The 16,975-nt window shown below is 37.6% G+C and overlaps 1 protein-coding gene and 1 pseudogene across 6 annotated transcripts in view; one reads left to right on the top strand and one right to left on the bottom strand.

The window, feature by feature from the left end:
• RALGAPA1 (Ral GTPase activating protein catalytic subunit alpha 1) overlaps positions 1–16,975 on the bottom strand; it is a 195,868-nt gene that overhangs the window by 9,839 nt on the left and 169,054 nt on the right. For all 6 annotated transcript variants that reach the window (XM_040968824.1, XM_040968825.1, XM_040968826.1 and 3 more), the window contains one exon: positions 549–673. In XM_040968824.1, the coding sequence (XP_040824758.1) occupies positions 549–673 (125 nt within the window). The remainder of the gene's footprint in view (positions 1–548; positions 674–16,975) is intronic.
• On the top strand, positions 9,708–9,807 carry LOC121149573 (annotated as a pseudogene).

Genomic DNA, 16,975 nt, shown 5'->3' with positions numbered 1-16,975 from the left:
GGAAAATAAAATAAATGAAACAATCATAAGGAGTGCAAGATATTACAGAATAGGAAGGCCACGAGTCATTTATTATTTTACTGATTTCTTCAAAATTAGCTTACTATAAAAATGCAGTACCCTCTTAAAAATCTTTATATAATTAGATTTACTAGTACTTAACATAGTAAAGTATAAGTTCTTTTAGCTTCACTAATAAAATCAGAGATGCCAAGATGATATTCTTGGCTATAAAACTTGATTCTCTCCAACTGCGTTTCCATGCTCAAATTTTTTTTTTTGGGTGGATATGTTAGTAATGACCCCATGAGATGTAGGGCTTGGGAACCATTAACTCAGATACAATGCAGTGCCTGTACTTTTATGAGTATTATTGACTTTTTAAGGAGCTGTATTTAGGTAAATAAGGTCAAATTTACAGGCCAAAATCAAGTAGTGATGAAAAATATTTCAGTGATTAGGATTTTATTCAAGCTCATTTTAAGAACAAAAGGGTATTGCATTTCAGGTTCCAACAACAAGTAACTAATCCTTGCTTTTATTCTTACCAGCATCGGATGGTAAATGGTGGTAGGGAGCTGGAGAAAAAACCTGCGCTGCGAAATCCTCAAACGTTGTTGGCTCTAAATGGTGCTGAACAATTGTTTGCAGGTACCGCGCTCTCTCCTCATAGCTGGTTTCCCTTGGTTAAGGATTATCTTAAATGTATTAGAAAAAACCAGAACCCATCCAAAAAACTACAAAACTATGATTACTAACCCATTACTTCTTAATAAATATGAGTTTTTTTTTTCGCTAAAACAATGGCTTTTTAAAACATACAATATAGTTTTCAATGTCAGTTTTCTTTTTTGGATAAGTGACAGCTTAATAGAAAGACATGTATTAGAAAATAATCATGTTAATACTAAATTGTTGGATGGAAGGAAGTTAACAGTTTACTTCAGGTCAGCCTAGGCTTATCTTGTTAATCAGCTTCCATCTGCAGATTGACGCTCAAAGCCAGGCAATACACCAAACACTGGAAAATACTATGCCCTCAATTCTGTATTTTCCATTTGTACAGACTTATTGTGCAAAATTCCTGCATATCTTCTTCCCTTTTCTAAAATCCCTGCATTTTTACAATAATCGTTCTCCTTTTGAATGGAAGACTACTGTTGCTCTAATCCTTGAATACCTCCATGCAGCTAAGATAAATGCATAGCTGAATCTGTGTGTCAGGAAAAAATACCTCGTCAATTATAAGACTGAAACAAGCCGGAGTATTTGCTAAGAGTCCACGGGACTCCTAAACACTGTCTGACAAAAGCATCGACAGGGCACTGACATTGACAGGAAAATACTGCAACTTCCCTTTCAGCACATTTTCTCCTCTGATACTATTGACAAGCAACCAGTACCTTGGAGTGTTGCTGCTTTTGAACAACCCACTCCAGGCTTCCTGTTTCAGCAGGTCTGATTGTGCCGTTAGCACAGAGAGGGCGAGAAAGAGAGAGAATATGTCTGTTGTTCACGAAAGCAACTATGGAAATGGCTGTCAAAAAGTAGAGCAGCAGGCAGCAACATACAATTATCAGGAAAAATTCACATGCTGACTTCATGTCGTACAGTTCCTGAACTGAGAAATCAGTTAACCTTTCTTCCCCAACTTTGAAAAGTTTTCCTGCTGTACTCAGTGTGCTGTGTTGACATTTAAACAATGATAATAAAGTGAATATGACATTTCAACCAGGATAACAAAAATTTGCATATTGGTTCTTCTTCCCTCTCCCAAAATCTACAGTAACATTTCCACCTCAAATTTTTTTTTTACATTGCTTTAGAAATTGCAAGCCATGTCCATAGCCAAAATCATGCAAAATACTTTTAATGACAGATTTTAAGAGATACTAAAGTTGATTGTGAGGACAGTGTAAAAGAGAAGGCTCTAGATGTTGATTATGTATTTGACTTTGTGAAAATCTTTCACCCTGTAATGGTTTACATACTCTTGTTGTATTATCATTTACAGTATGCATCAAATATTGAAATAACCTAAACTCCACTTCCTTGAAATTCATTATTGCCAATTCCATACTCTGGGCTGAGCTTCAAAAGAATTTTATTTCTGAAATGATTAGTGACCGGGCTATATGAAAATAATGGGTGGTAGGGATTTTATGGGAAAATAACATAGACATCTTTGAGTCCTGACATGGAAGACCACTGATACAGCACACTTTAAAGAGGGTATATGGTTATAAATGGGAGAGGATGAAACTGATGGTTCAATCTAAATAATACCACATATCTCACAACTTGTTGGAAAGTACTTTTTTCATTGGGGGAGATTCACAGCTGCCGAATTTTCTGCAGTTAATAGAGTCCTTTGATTCACAGCAGTGCCCCTTGTACAAAAAATACTGGCCTTTGTGTATTACCAGAAACTAATTTTCTATTTGGCTGAAAAGGGAAAAATGGGGTTATTGCTTCTCCCTCCTACAGAGCTTTTCATTATGCCTGATGCACTCAACTTCTAAGCTCTTCTGAGAAAAAAAAAATAACTGAAGAGGCAAGAGGTAGAAAAATGAGCTTGTTAGCACATTAGAAGTGAAGTATCTTGGTGGGCCCTAGAAATTCCCAGTGGTGTGTTAACTTATCACTCTATGCATGCTGGCACTGATAGTCTCCCAATTGATCACTCTCTTTTCGCACCAAAGGTGCTGCCAGGAAGCAAAGGCTGCAGGCACACAGGAGAACAGTCTGCTATCAAAACAAGCTGTTTTTAAAAGTCTGCTTGAATGGCGAAAATGCTTCATGAAAAGTAGGGTGGAGACACCTACCTGCTTTTAAAATGCTCTACTTCTTGAAGGTCTGTAAATGAATATCTTAGTTTATTTTATTGAGTTTATACAAAAATTAGGCAGAAAGCACATGTGAATATGAAAGCACGGTTCCAGTATACTAAACTTAGCAAACTAGAAAATGATTATCTAGAGCAGACAGACTCCTGTACTATATAGGAAAGGATATCTGTCTCGCTGAAGAAACCCTAATTCATAGTTGCACAAAACTAGTTTTTTCCAGACAGAATATAAATTTTGTACACACACATGATCCAGTTAATAAAATTATCAATCCCCATTAGTAAAAACAATGCTTTTTAGAACAATTTTTTAAAAGTCCAGGTAACAGAGAGAAAAATTAATAGCTAAATTGAAGTAAAACTACATTCCTTATCACATATTAAATAGGGCAAGTTAAAACCTGAAGTTTACTTTTGGGCAGATTATCTTCAGAAAACACTTAATTCAGTTAAAAAAAATTATAGTTAAGATAATTCATCTTTCAGGAGCTTGCTGTTCTTTATAATTTTCCAAATTTGACGCAATCAAGTCAAATAACATTAAAGCAACCTAATTTGATGTACTTACTTTGGAAGACATATATACAAAAATAATAGATAATCGACTTGAAGTACTTCAGCTGTACTTCTGAGTGCACAACAGGGTGTTTTCTATGCTTGAGATGATAAAGTTCACAGCAGTGCTATTAGCATCTGCAATTGTAACCAGAATCTAGAACACTTAATTCCTGTATATCCTTATAACAGGTTAGACACTTCTTAAAGGAGCTCTCTAGGGAAGACTTATTAGTGCCAGCATACACAAACTTGACGACTAGCAACAACAGGACAATCCAAGCTACCCTCCTACTCTGAATGCTTGCTGCCATTGGCATGGAAATTAAAAAAACCTGAAATGGGTAAGATAATAGATGAAAGTAAACAAAATTTTTAGATCAGAAGTTTAACACACAAGGCTAGGCCGAATCAAGGTTTTTGTTGTGAAACAACCCAAGTCAAAATTAATAAAAACCATTTGATGAGGGAGACTTTCAGCTGGAAGAAATCCTTAATACAGAACTAGCCAATAAAAATCACACAGGTGCTGCAATCATGGCAACGTTATTATTCACTAATCCTCATTCCTACTTTCTGCAAAAGCTGAAAATGGAGGAGGACTAGAACTACTCTAAAAACAAAGAAAGGAAACATTTTCTTTAATGCAAGTGGGTTTAATCTGTACTTCATTAACATTATACATTTTAACTACCTTTCAGGATCAGAGGTTAAGAAACTGGAGCTCAGTTTCAGCTGGATGGTGAAGACAAGCACAAGTTAACTATCATGGCTTACCGGTATCAGGGAGCATCAAAATAGATCATGGAAAATGGTTTCCGTTTATTTTGATGTAATTAAAAAATTGCATGCATATGCGAGTTCTATGAAAAAGCTCATGTAAAATGTTACGAAAAATAATGAATGTGAACTTTTTGAAGCGTCCTCATATGATAGATGGGGAGACCACCACCTGCTCCCACTCACTTCATAGGGGGTGTTGGAGATAAGGGATACAAATACAGGGCAACCCCAAAGTGCCCCTACATCTGTGCTGCAAATAGTTCATGCTGACCTTTGGCTCAAGGCTTTGTAAATAGCAGGTGCTGTCTCTAGGGGGGCAATTTTCAATGTTAGTTGAACAAATATACCTATAGTCATGTCCAAGAACTCTGAGAACATGGATGATCTTTTATGTTTTTGTTTTGTACAAAGGAGCTCTTCCGGCTTTCTGATGTGAGGAAACTATTTATGGGGAAAAGCAACAGAAAGGAGAAAAGGGGAAGCAGTTTGAACATAGTATCTATGGAGAACAGATAAAGGTAAATTTAGTTTTAATGGAGCATAACTCTTTATTCTCTACAATAATTTCCATAAGCTTGTAATGCTGCTTTTGCTATTAGGAGAGAGAAAGCTTTCACTTGTGTGATTTCTGATTCCATGGCATGCAAGGTAGGTTGTAGAAACATCTAGTTCACATGTTACTTCTGACATTAGGGTGCTTTAAACACTTCATGGGAAATGGCATCAAAGGATAAATATACTGACACAAAATTCTGGAATCCATGCATACATGGGTTCTGAAAATGTTCATTAAAATATGTAGTAAAAATATTATAGACTTAGTAACTTTCATATCCTTTAATTTCATTTTCCATAAGCATTTAAGTACCCTAGTGTATACAAACTTACTATATTTTTATGCATACATATATGCTATACATAAGAACAAATGCATAGTTGTCACAAAATTAAGAAATGTTACTGCAATATCAAATGTTTGTATCACTGCTTATTATCTTAAATTCAGCTTTAATGTTTTGCTCATAAACAATAAAAAAGTGATTGGTTCCTTTTAAAATAAAGGTAACCAGTGTTTTATCTATGTTCAACAGCATAGTCCCAGGGATATAAGGCCTACTGCACAACTCCTCATTTAGTGTGCAGTTGCCTGTAGTCATATTTCTGTGGCTTCTTTGTGGCCTTTAGCTGTTACAAACTTCATCTGCTTTCTCTATTTAATAAGTTCAAGAACAGTAATTGTAAGGAGGATTCCAACAGTAAATGTTGCTTACTGGCAACATTTTTAAAAAGGGAGTTATCTGGTTGCATCTGGAGTTGTACTTTAAATATTTAATACTCAAGTTATAAAGTGCAGCAGGTTTGGGGCTAACTGTTCTAGTTTAACAAAGCTTCTAGATTATAATCTGTTAGGTGCTGAAGATAAAAAAAAAAAATTAACGTCATCCCACTATTATATAGCTTACAAAACAATTAAAATTGAAACAATGAATCAGAATCACTGGATTCTAATCTCAATATGTGAAGCAGTAATACTGGTTACCAAAGTCTGCCTTTGCAAGCATCTGGGACAGAAACTTCTCTTAAAAACAGCCAGTATGAGAGGAGTAAAGAATTCCTGCCGAGCCCGAGCCAGGGGAAAGCACTGTGGTGGTCACCCGGGGTCAGGAGGTGGCACTCCCTCCAGACGGCAATGTCTGGCTGTCTTACACTTTGCCTCTTTACTTAGCTCATCTTTGAAATGGTCAAAAAAAAAAAAGTGCAGAAAGCACAATACAGAAATACGTAAGGTGTTAACACTGAAAGAGAACTAACAAGTTTGAAACTATGATTATTTAAACTATTACTATTCATGTTGAATATGATTACAATTCAATCATGACTAAACTTATTTAGCTTTGGAGAAAGATTCTTCCCCCATTGGTTGTGACTTTAATTCTTAATTTCAAATAAATACTATTTCTTAAAGGGAGAGAGAGATACATCTTTTTGCTGGTTCACTCCCCAAACGGCCACAGCAGCCTATGCTGGACCAGGCGAAGCCAGGTGCTTTATCTGGGGGCCATTTCCTGTGGCTTTTCCCAGGACATCAGCAGTGAGCAGCTGGGACTTAAACAAGTACAAATGGCATTGAAGGTGGTAGTTTTACCTGCTATGCCTGGTTGTGACTTTATGAAAAAAAATTGTTTTGTTTTTGTTTTCATAAACAATTCTATGGCAGGGGTTAGGTTATGCAGCTAGAGTAAACCAGAGGACGGTTGATCTGTTTCCCTTTCTCTCTGTAAAATTGCTTTTCAAATAAATATATTCAAAAAACAATTCTACAGTGATATGAAACAATTTTAAACATTTATTTGTTCAAGCAATTGGTCACTTAAGAAAAAGGAAGACAATTTTTATGGACAAAGTAAAATGCAGGGTAATTTCAAATCATTTAGTTAATTGTCTAACACTGCTTTGTATATCACAAGGTATTCAAAGGTAATAATATCCTTGAAGAATGCCTGAATATTCAGTCTCATCCTAAGTCAAGGGGCATCTGTATTTAAGTTACCAAAAATCTACTGTGAACTGAAAATATGAAATAAAAATGCATTTCCTACATGTAACCTACTGAACATATTAGATAGGATGATAGCACACTCTAAGGTACGCTGAGCGCATGCCCAAGTAGGAGCTGTGTGGGTCACTCCTGCTGCCTGGCTGCCACGGAGATCATCAATTAGCTCTAGATAATTTTGATCAGAAAGGATCACAATTTGAAGTACAATAAAATATTTAGGAATAAATTTTTGAAAATGCTTATTCATTTTTATTTACTTGAAAGACAGAAGGAGATGAGACCCATACATTTTCCAACTTGCTGGTTCACTTTCCAAACACCTATGATCATCAGGCTGGGCAGGTTGAAACCAAGTCAGGAAAATCCGGGTCTCTCCCTGGGGTGGCAGGGGCCCAAGGCCGTGGGTCAACCTCTGCTGCAAGGTATAGGATCACCAATACTTAGATGTGGGACACAGGTGTCTCAAGTAGTGGACTAACCTGCTGTGTCACAACCTTAGTCCCTAGTGAAAAATTTAACCAAAGATGCAAAAGCTGTTACACAGTGCAAATAATAAAGCTGTGATGAAAGACAAGGACAGATGAAACCATGGAAAATATCCCATGTTCATCGTTTGAAGAATAGTGCTAAAATTTCCAAAATTGTTTAAAGTAATCTTATAGATTCACTGTAATCTTTATCAAAATACCAATAACACTCCTTCAGAATTAGAGAAAATAACCCTGAAAGATCAGGACTAGTCAAAGTGATCCTGAGGAAGGGTGCGGTGGCTAGCTACAAGTACTGTAATACCTTACTTCAAAGCTGTTAGTTAATCACAGCAGCAGGTGGGGTTGACATTATGGCCCAGCAAGTTAAACCACTGACTGTAATACTAGCATCTCATATGGTACTGGTTGGAGTTCCCTCCAGCTCCTTGCTAAAGTGCCTGGGAAAGCAATGTGAGGATGGTTCAAGTGCTCTGGCCCCTGCCACCTACATGGGAGACCTGGAATAAGATCCGGGTTCTTAGATGTGGCTTGGCTGAAGCAGCAGATGGAAGATCCCTCTAACTTTGCCTTTCAAATAAATAAACTTGACAAATATGCTACTAGCATAAAAAGCCAATGTACGCAACAACAGAATAGAGAATCCAGTATTAATCCACATACATACAGCCAATCGATCTGTTTTTCAGCTATGCAGAACATACACTGGATAAAGAAGTCTTTTCAATAATTGGTGCTGACAAAACTAAATATACATATGTAGAAAAATGAATATATATTCCTACCTTTCACCATACTGAAAAAAATCTAGTCAAGATGGATCAAAGACCAAATTTAAGACCCGAAACTTTGAATCTGCTAGAAGAAAATATGGGGGAAAACACTTCAAATTAATGGTGGAGGCAAACGATACTTTGGCGTAAGACCCCACAAAGTTCAAGCATCAAAATTAGTATTAGACAGATGGAATTATATCAAACTTTTAGAAGCTTCTGGACAGCAAAGGACACAAGAGTGAAGAGACATCCAAAAGAATGAGAAAAACTATTTGCGAATTATGTATCTGACAAAGGAATCTCCAGAAGAGACATAGAACTCAGAAAATTAAAACATCCACACCAGATAAGATATGGACAAATAATCTGAACAGACATTTCTCAAAAGAAAATAAACAAATGGTCAATAAATATGAAAATATTGCCGAACATCATCATCCATCAGGGAAATGCAAATTAAAAGCACAATGAGGTATCACCTGGTCTCTGTCAGAATGACTTTTACCAAAAGATGGAAACAATGAATGTTGGTGAGGATGTGGAAAAAAAGAGCTCTTACACGTGGTTGGTTGGAATATAAATTAGCACAGCCAGTACAGAAAACAGAGATTCCTTTAAAAGTTGGAAGAACTGGAACTGCCATAGCATTCAGAAATGCCACAACTAGACCAATGGGATTATCTGTGTATTTTCCTTAAGAAATCACTACACCAGGGAATAACTGCTCTACCACATTCACTGCAGCACTATTTACAATAGTCCAAATAACACAATTAAACAAGGTATCTTATCAAACATTATATAAATATATATATATATGCACAATTAAGTCATACAAAGGATGTAACTGGTTTGGTGCTAGATGGCGATAGGTGAGGACTCTGCTTTTGGTGCTGGAATCCCACGTGGGCAGGGATTCATATCCCACAAGCAGGCTGCTCCCTCGGCCCCGCACCTGTGTGGGAGACTGGCCTTGGTCCAGCTCAGCTCTGGCTGTGGCAGCCATTTGGGGAGTGAATGAGCGGCTGAAGTATCTCTGTCTATCCTTCCGTTAAGTTTTCCATATAAAAATAAATACATAAAAAGGGATGTAACTGGAAGACATTATGTTTAATAAACCAGACTCAGCACATTTTCCTTTACATGTGAAAGTGAAAAAACTTTGATGTGAACACATACTGGCAATTGCTATGGGGAAGGCAGAAGGATAGGCAGACAGAGTTTGAAAAAAGGAACCATATCAGACCCTAAGTCTCTGGTGTTACATGGTATAGCTGGGTAAAAAATAGTTAACAATAACCTACTACTTACTTTATGACCAAACAGAAGAGGTGAGCTCCAGGGCTTCAGAGAATGGGAACTGTTCATTCCTCTGATCTGAGCAGTGCACACTGTAAATGTGCATCAAACTTTCACACTGTGGCCCAAATTACAGTTAAAAAATTAAATACCATTCTGAGCATGTTATCACTTCAATACAACGTAAAGCTGAAACCATCATCAGGAACCTTGATCCATCAAAAATTTTTTTAAAAATAGATTTAAAAAATTATTTTGATGGATTATTCCAAAAGAAAGTTTTATTTACTGAGAATATTTAGGAAAGTTTGAGTATGTCTAACAACATTACTTTCACAAAAAAGTAAAAAGTTCATTCAGCTATCAGATTTGCCTGAACAGTATGGATTTGCTCTATGGTGCTTGCTCTGGCAGCACATATACTAAAACTGGAACAATACAGAGATAAGCAATGGCCCCCATGCAAGGATGAAAGGTTTGCTCTAAAGCAAAGCTGTTGGGGCCAGCATTATAGCACAATGGGCTAAGCTGCCACCTTCTCTGCCTGTATCCCAGAGCTTTGGTTGAAGTCACTAGCTACTGCACTTTTAATCCGCTCCCTGTTAGTATACCTGGGAAAGCAGCAGAGGATAATCCAGATGCTGGTGTCCCAACATCTGCATGGGAGGCCTGGATGGAATTCCAGGCTCCTGGCTCTAACGTGGCTCACCCCTGCCTGTTCCTGCCATTCAGGGAGTCAACCAGTGGATAGAAGATCTCTATCTCCATCAGTCTCTCCACTTCAAATAACCAAACCTTAAAAACAAAGAAAGCAAAGCTGCTGATGGGCAGAGATAAGCTAGAACCTCAGTCTTTTTTAATTCTTAGTTTTTTGGGGGTAAAGGTTTATTTTTATTGGAAAGGCAGAGTTACAGAGAGAAGGAGAGACAGATCTTTCATCCACTGGGTCACTCTCCAAATGGCTGCAACAGCTCAAGTTGGACTGAGTCGAAGCCAGGAGCTATTTTCTGGTCTTCTACGTGAGAGCAGGGCATCGAGCCATCTTCTGCTGCCTTTCCTAGGCATACCAGGAAATCAGATCAGAAGAGGAGCAGCAAGCAGGAGCATGAACTGGTGCCCAAAGGGGATGCTGTTGCTACAAGCAGAGGCTTTACTCACTATGCCAAAGTGCCAGGCTATCTGCCTTTAACAGTCTAGTGTTCTTTCTACAGCCAGTCTCAGTGATGGGTGTTATGTGCAGCAAAGATAAAAGCATTAGGCAAATTAGTTATTTCAAAGATAGCCAGACAATGAATACTAGCTGACATTCCACGACTGTGGCTTCTTAAAGATGCTTGTTTATATATTAGTATAGGAAAATACTATTTTGCTGTTAAAATTATTGTATGTTCTAAAATAAAAAGCAAAACTACATTTGGCATTTAGCGTTGAAGTATCTTTAAAAACTATGGCAGAGGGGAGGGATACTCCATTTTTTTCCTTTATAACTGTCATGAGACATGCATCCTCACTCACATGCATTGAAAATATCATTCCCCTAAACAGATATCACGAATCTTGGTGTTAATGTTGTTTACCTATACCTTATTAACAGAAATTCTTTCAAAAGTCTGCAACAGGTTTTGGCAGATTGTTTATTTTTTTATAAACCTTACCTTAATGAAATTCTTTAGTATGTTGATACCATCTACACCATGAAGGAAAAGCTGTGATTTGTCAGAGCAGACAAAGCTGGGCTTTAATCCATCCTTTTAACCATATTGCCAAGTCTATATTGTTTTCACTGCATCTCAATTAGGAGACAGGCAGGACACCTGGTACTTCTTTATCTAAGTCCCATGGGCTGCCAGATGACTCAAAATCCATAACAGGTGCTAAGGCAGTGTGAGGATAGCCCTATTATTGAAAGCTGGAGTTGAATAAAATTTGGACAATATATAATGGCTCATAAATCAGTCAATTACTAAAGACAACATTAAAAAATTGGTAGTAAGTCCAGTTCTACCAGATTTCATGTAAATACATTTTAAAAGATTAATCTTCAATAAATAGACTTAAAATTTAAACCTGAAAGGCTCTGAAAATATTTCCTGATTTAATAATCTAATACTCAGTAGTGGCTTCCAAAAAGCACTTTTACGTAAACACACACACACTGATAGACAGACTATTTCCATGAGAGTAGATCAAACAAAACAATGTAGGGTAAACTAATCTAGACTTCCAATTTAATAATAAAAATTAAAAGTTTTACTCTTATTTTTGATAACCCCTACGAAAATACTGTCACTTTCATAGAGAATACTGAAAATCACTAGTATTAGAGTAACAGTTTAAAAAACACTAGAAACGTAACTGGCTTATGGTGTCCCTTTTGGGAACAAAAATTTCAAGACATTTTGAACTACATGCTAAACATGGACCCTGTCAGATTAGAAAAAGGAAAAAAACAACCAAACAAGTGAAATTTTACAGTGTGCAATTACTTAAGTGTTATCTCTACCTAAATGTGCACTAATTTAATTATGATTTTGTTTAAATGCTATAATTATCAGGAATATGAAAAAAGTGATTTTATTATCATAGTAAGCAGTGACAAAGTACAGCAAACTGTCATTTAGGACAGTGTCATAGGATCCACGATCAGCAGTATATTGGCTTAAACTAATGCACTATATGCCCCCAGGGAACGCAGGCTTAGACACTGGACTTGAACATCAAAATCTATCCATTAATCTTGACTTAAATATAATCTATTCTGCAGTAAAAGGAAGAACGGGCATTCAATGAGTTACTGTTTTTGAAATACTACACTGTTTTTGAAATACTACACTGGTACCCATTTACTAAGATCACTAAAGGGAACCTGAGGAGATAGAACACTGGAGAATTTTACAGACTTACTAATTTTACCAAACATGCATCTGATTTCCCCAAATCTAACAAGAGCATTCCATTAAAAATTTTTTAGATTTTAAATTTCTTAAAAGTCTCTGATCCTATTTAAAGGCATGTTGCGTAAATTGTAACACTATAATTGAGTCAACTTTAGTTGAAAAAAAAAATCTACGGAAACGTGGTGAGTCAGACTCCTTGGTGGCTGAAAACCAGCTTGATTTTCTCTTAGGTAAACGAGGTTTCTGTGCATCAGACTGACTGTTGATAAGACAACAACAAAATGGAAGGGCCAAGGAGTGTTTATGCAAATATTAGGGCACACCATATTTCATAAGAAAAGGAAGCAGCTCTTACCTTTCAAGATACACAAGCTGCACAGAATTTAATGAGGCACCATGCATCAGTAAAAGTACCCAGCTACTCTTTTAAATCATTACTCCAATATTTAACCTTATGATCAACTGATTCATCTGCCTTTAATGGATTATTTAGCATGTGCAACTATTATGCAGAAAGTTAATTTGTATTTCCATATTAATACAGTTCATATGTATTCAAACGCTGGTTATTCTAAAACAGTAAAGTGTAAGGGAACCTAACCACATTTATAAACTTACATATGTACTGCAGAGATTTTTAATCTATTGTCATATAAAATTCTTATGAAGACTGAAAAAGTTTAAACATAAAAAACACCACAGAACAGGATTCTGTTCTACTATAAAATCTACTGGACTGAAAACAGATAATGGCATAACAAGGAATTACTACAGGTGGTTGCTTAAACATACTCATTTGCTTTCTTTTTGATAATGGAGATGTGCCAAATAAAAGTCAACAGTCTTATCAAGAGAGTAAGTTAAAGTAGAAACATCAATTCTACGACAGCTATTTTTGTTCTTTCTCTTTTCTGAGCAGCAATTAGTAAAGCAACCTCCTTCCCTCCCCCCAGTGCTGTCAAGCTGTTCTGAGCAGTTTGCAACTTGACAATGGTACCATTGTGAATGCTCTCTGGGCTTCCTTCCCACAGAGAGTTAAATGGGCAGTTCCTGCTGCCCATGATTGGTGTCCAGTGAAATAATACTCAAGAGCCAGGTTTTATCAGCTTCACGCCAAAGAAGTGAAGCCAGGGAACCCAAGCCTTCATATCATCCTGAGCCATATGCCAACCCTGATGGCCCCAAAGGTTTATCACTAGGAATCAGGATCCATCATGTCCCTTGTGAAATTTCACTTCACATACCTTATGTGAAATGCAAAGCTTCACTAAAAACTGAACCTCCTTTACAATTGGCATGAACAGATGGACGGTAACAGTGGTTTGGCAAGCTAAAGTTAAGATTTCAATGGGCTGTATTCTAGTGTTTGAGAGGAAAAGCAGTTAAAAGAAAATAGGGAGACTTCTGACCCATTGCTTAATTTTAATTTCATTGAGTTACTAAAAATTCACTTATCAAAAACCTTTGTTTCGAAAGATGAAAAGAATAGATTAAAAGCACTTCAATTCCTACGTCAGACTAGTTTAAGCACTAATTTCAGCTTCACATTTTTTATCCTTTGCTCTCTGAAATCCCCAAATAGCATCTGAATCTATGGTGGTTTTTATATTTACACACAGACTAACATACAATTTGTAAAATCTGCAGTGGGGGTGGTGAATAATAATGTGGGTATACCAGTTTACCATTATCATGACATAATAACACAGGGTTCTGATACAGGAAAAACAAGAACATCTCTGTTCTAGCCACATGAGAGGGAAATGCAGATGGTGCAAGAGAAGAGAAAGTTTGTTTTATGCAACAGTCTGCCCAGGCCCTGATGAAGTTCCCTATCTCCCTTCTGGCCCACTGTGAGATAACCCAACTGTGTAGACTGACATATGTGGACGACACTGTCACACTGGATTTGACAAAACAGATAAGACGGTGGCAGTGCTTTTTTTTTTTTTTTTTTTTGGCCAGGAAGCCAGCACGCTACTGTAAGAAGAGGATAAAGCACCAAGGTAAAAGTAAGAGTTATTCTGGTGTAAAAAAGTTTTTCAAATCTGTGCATATTTTTAAATATATATGCTTATGCATATTACAAAACGATTGTACCAAAATAAACTCATCCTTTTCTCTTTTCCACAAACTTACTGAAGTACCTTATATTTCCTTTGCTGGTATTGCATGAAAACACAATGCAGAAAAGTATTTCACAGGAAAAACATGAAAAACTGCGACGAATGAAGAGTACCATGATTCTATCAGACGTTGTTCAACCATTAAACACAATTCAGATTTTCTGGTAATTTTTCTGCTATGCTATTCCACAGGTCGAAAGCATATAAACACAAGGAGTTTTCACCATGGAAACTGGCTACTGCATGTTCATGAAAACATGCAATTAAAAGAAACATTTAGTTTAGTGCAAAAAATTTGAAATACGTTTATTCACAACATGCATTCTGTTTCAAATTTGAAGATGCTTCACATGTACAATCTCAAAGTTTTCATGCACCACAAAATTTTTAAAAATTCTATTTTCCATAAACATTTTTAAGTATTCTTATAATGCAGTCAGGAACATTAGAAAGCCAGGCTAACACCAGCGTGCTTTCTGCCTGACTGCATTACCTGGTTTAGACCTACTCCTCAGCTGCCAGTACTCCTCCCTTTGCCTACTCACCGGGAGCCGAGTTTCTTGTCTAGATCATGTCTTCCTGCCCTATTCTACCATGAAAAGCTCTTCCCTGATCCTTGCCCCACACATTTCTGAAGAAAGGAACAGAACATGCTTTCTGGGCAGAGCTATTACGAATTTCTTATTTTTCCTCCTTTCCCCCTCACGATCACGTTTCCTGTCCTATGTATCCCTGCCGCTGGCCCCTTACTAGTGTATTTCATTCACCCACTCACAGCCCTCTCTGGCATCAGACTGCAAACGCTTCGAAAGCAGTGATTTGGTCTTTATTCATCTTTGCATTTTTCTTGCAGTAATTTCAATATGGAAGACATCAACAAATAAATATTTGGTGAATAAATGAATGATCCAAAGTTGCTTAGCACTTTTGCTAATATGTTTGTCATCAGTGACAAACATTAAAATAGGTCTAAGAATTGAAACTGATAAAGGACTAGGAATTAACAAGGCAATAAGGCCACTTTTGTGAGCTCTTATAAATATATGAAAAAAATTAGCATTGGTCCATATTAGTAAAACTTTAAAAAAAAAAAAGGCTGTCATGAGCTGGCTCTATGGGCAAATTAGGTTAAGCCTCCTATTGCAGTGCTGGCATCCCCTTCCATTAAAATTCACAAATTTTATTATTATTATTATTATTTTTATTTATTTATTTTTTATTGGAAAGGCGGATATACAGAGAGGAGAGACAGAGAGGAAGATCTTCCGTCCGATGATTCACTCCCCAGGTGAGCGCAACGGCCGATGCTATGCCGATCCGAAGCCAGGAGCCTCTTCCGGGTCTCCCATGCGGGTGCAGGGTCCCAAAGCTTTGGGCTGTCCTCGACTGCTTTCCCGGGCCACAGACAGGGAGCTGGATGGGAAGCGGGGCTGCCGGGATTAGAACCGGCGCCCATATGTGATCCCGGGCATGCAAGGCGAGGACTTAACCACTTGCGCCACCGTGCCGGGCCCAAAATTCACAAATTTTAAATGTCTTAAAAATCGCTATTCGTATTTAAAGACATATTGCATAAATTATTTTACTACAGATATTATCATTAGTAATATTACACTATAAAACTGGTTTGAGTTCCAGCTGCTCTACTTCCAGTACAGCTCGCTGCTAAATGTGCCTAGGAAAGCAGTAAAAGATGGCTCAAGTCATTGGGTTGTTGCACCCACATGGGAGACCTGGAAGAAGTTCCTGGCTCCTAGCTTCAGACCAGCTCAGCTCCAGCATTGGGGCATTAGGGGAGTAACTCTGGCTTTCAAACAAATAATTTAAAAAAAAAAAAAAAAGATGGGTTTGGGCCTGGCATGATGGCTCCATTTCTTTTTTTTTTTTTTTTAAAGATTTATTTTTATTATTTTTTATTGGAAAGGTGGATATACAGAGAGGAGATACAGAGAGGAAGATCTTCCATCCGATGATTCACTCCCCAAGTGAGCCGCAACGGGTCGATACTATGCCGATCCGAAGCCAGGAGCCTCTTCCGGGTCTCCCACATGGGTGCAGGTTCCCAAAGCTTTGGGCCGTCCTCGGCTGCTTTCCCAGGCCACAGGCAGGGAGCTGGAAGGGAAGCGGGGCTGCCGGGATTAGAACCGGCGCCCATATGGGATCCCGGGCGTGCAAGGCGAGGACTTAACCACGTGCGCCACCGTGCCGGGCCCGATGGCTCCATTTCTAAACTCTCATTCTGCAAGATCTGGGATCCCATATGTGTGCCAGTTCATGTCCTGCTGCTCCACTTGATTTATCTCTCTGCTTGTGGCCCGGGAAAGCAGTGGAGGATGACCCAAAACCTTGGGACTCTGCACCCACATGTGAGACCCACAAGATGCTCCTGGGTCTTGGCTTTGAAATCAGTCCAGCTCTGGCCATTGCAGCCATTTGGAGAGTGAACCAACAGATGGAAGATTTGTCTCTCGTTTGCCTCATAAATCTGATCTGCCTTTCCAATAAAAATAAATACATCACTTTGAAAAAAAAAAGGTTGCTTGCAGAGAACATTAAAGCAATGCTATTTTCGGACACATCAATTTAACTACAGATTAATCTTTATCATAATTTATTATTTATCAGAGGTATTTAAATTTATTG

This window comes from Ochotona curzoniae, unplaced genomic scaffold (genome assembly GCF_017591425.1).
Source record: "Ochotona curzoniae isolate NIBS_2020 unplaced genomic scaffold, NIBS_Ocur_1.0 scaffold_4701, whole genome shotgun sequence".
NCBI classification, from domain to species: domain Eukaryota; kingdom Metazoa; phylum Chordata; class Mammalia; order Lagomorpha; family Ochotonidae; genus Ochotona; species Ochotona curzoniae.
Note: the sequence above shows the minus strand (reverse complement) of the source record. Positions and strands in the feature narration are given on the sequence as shown.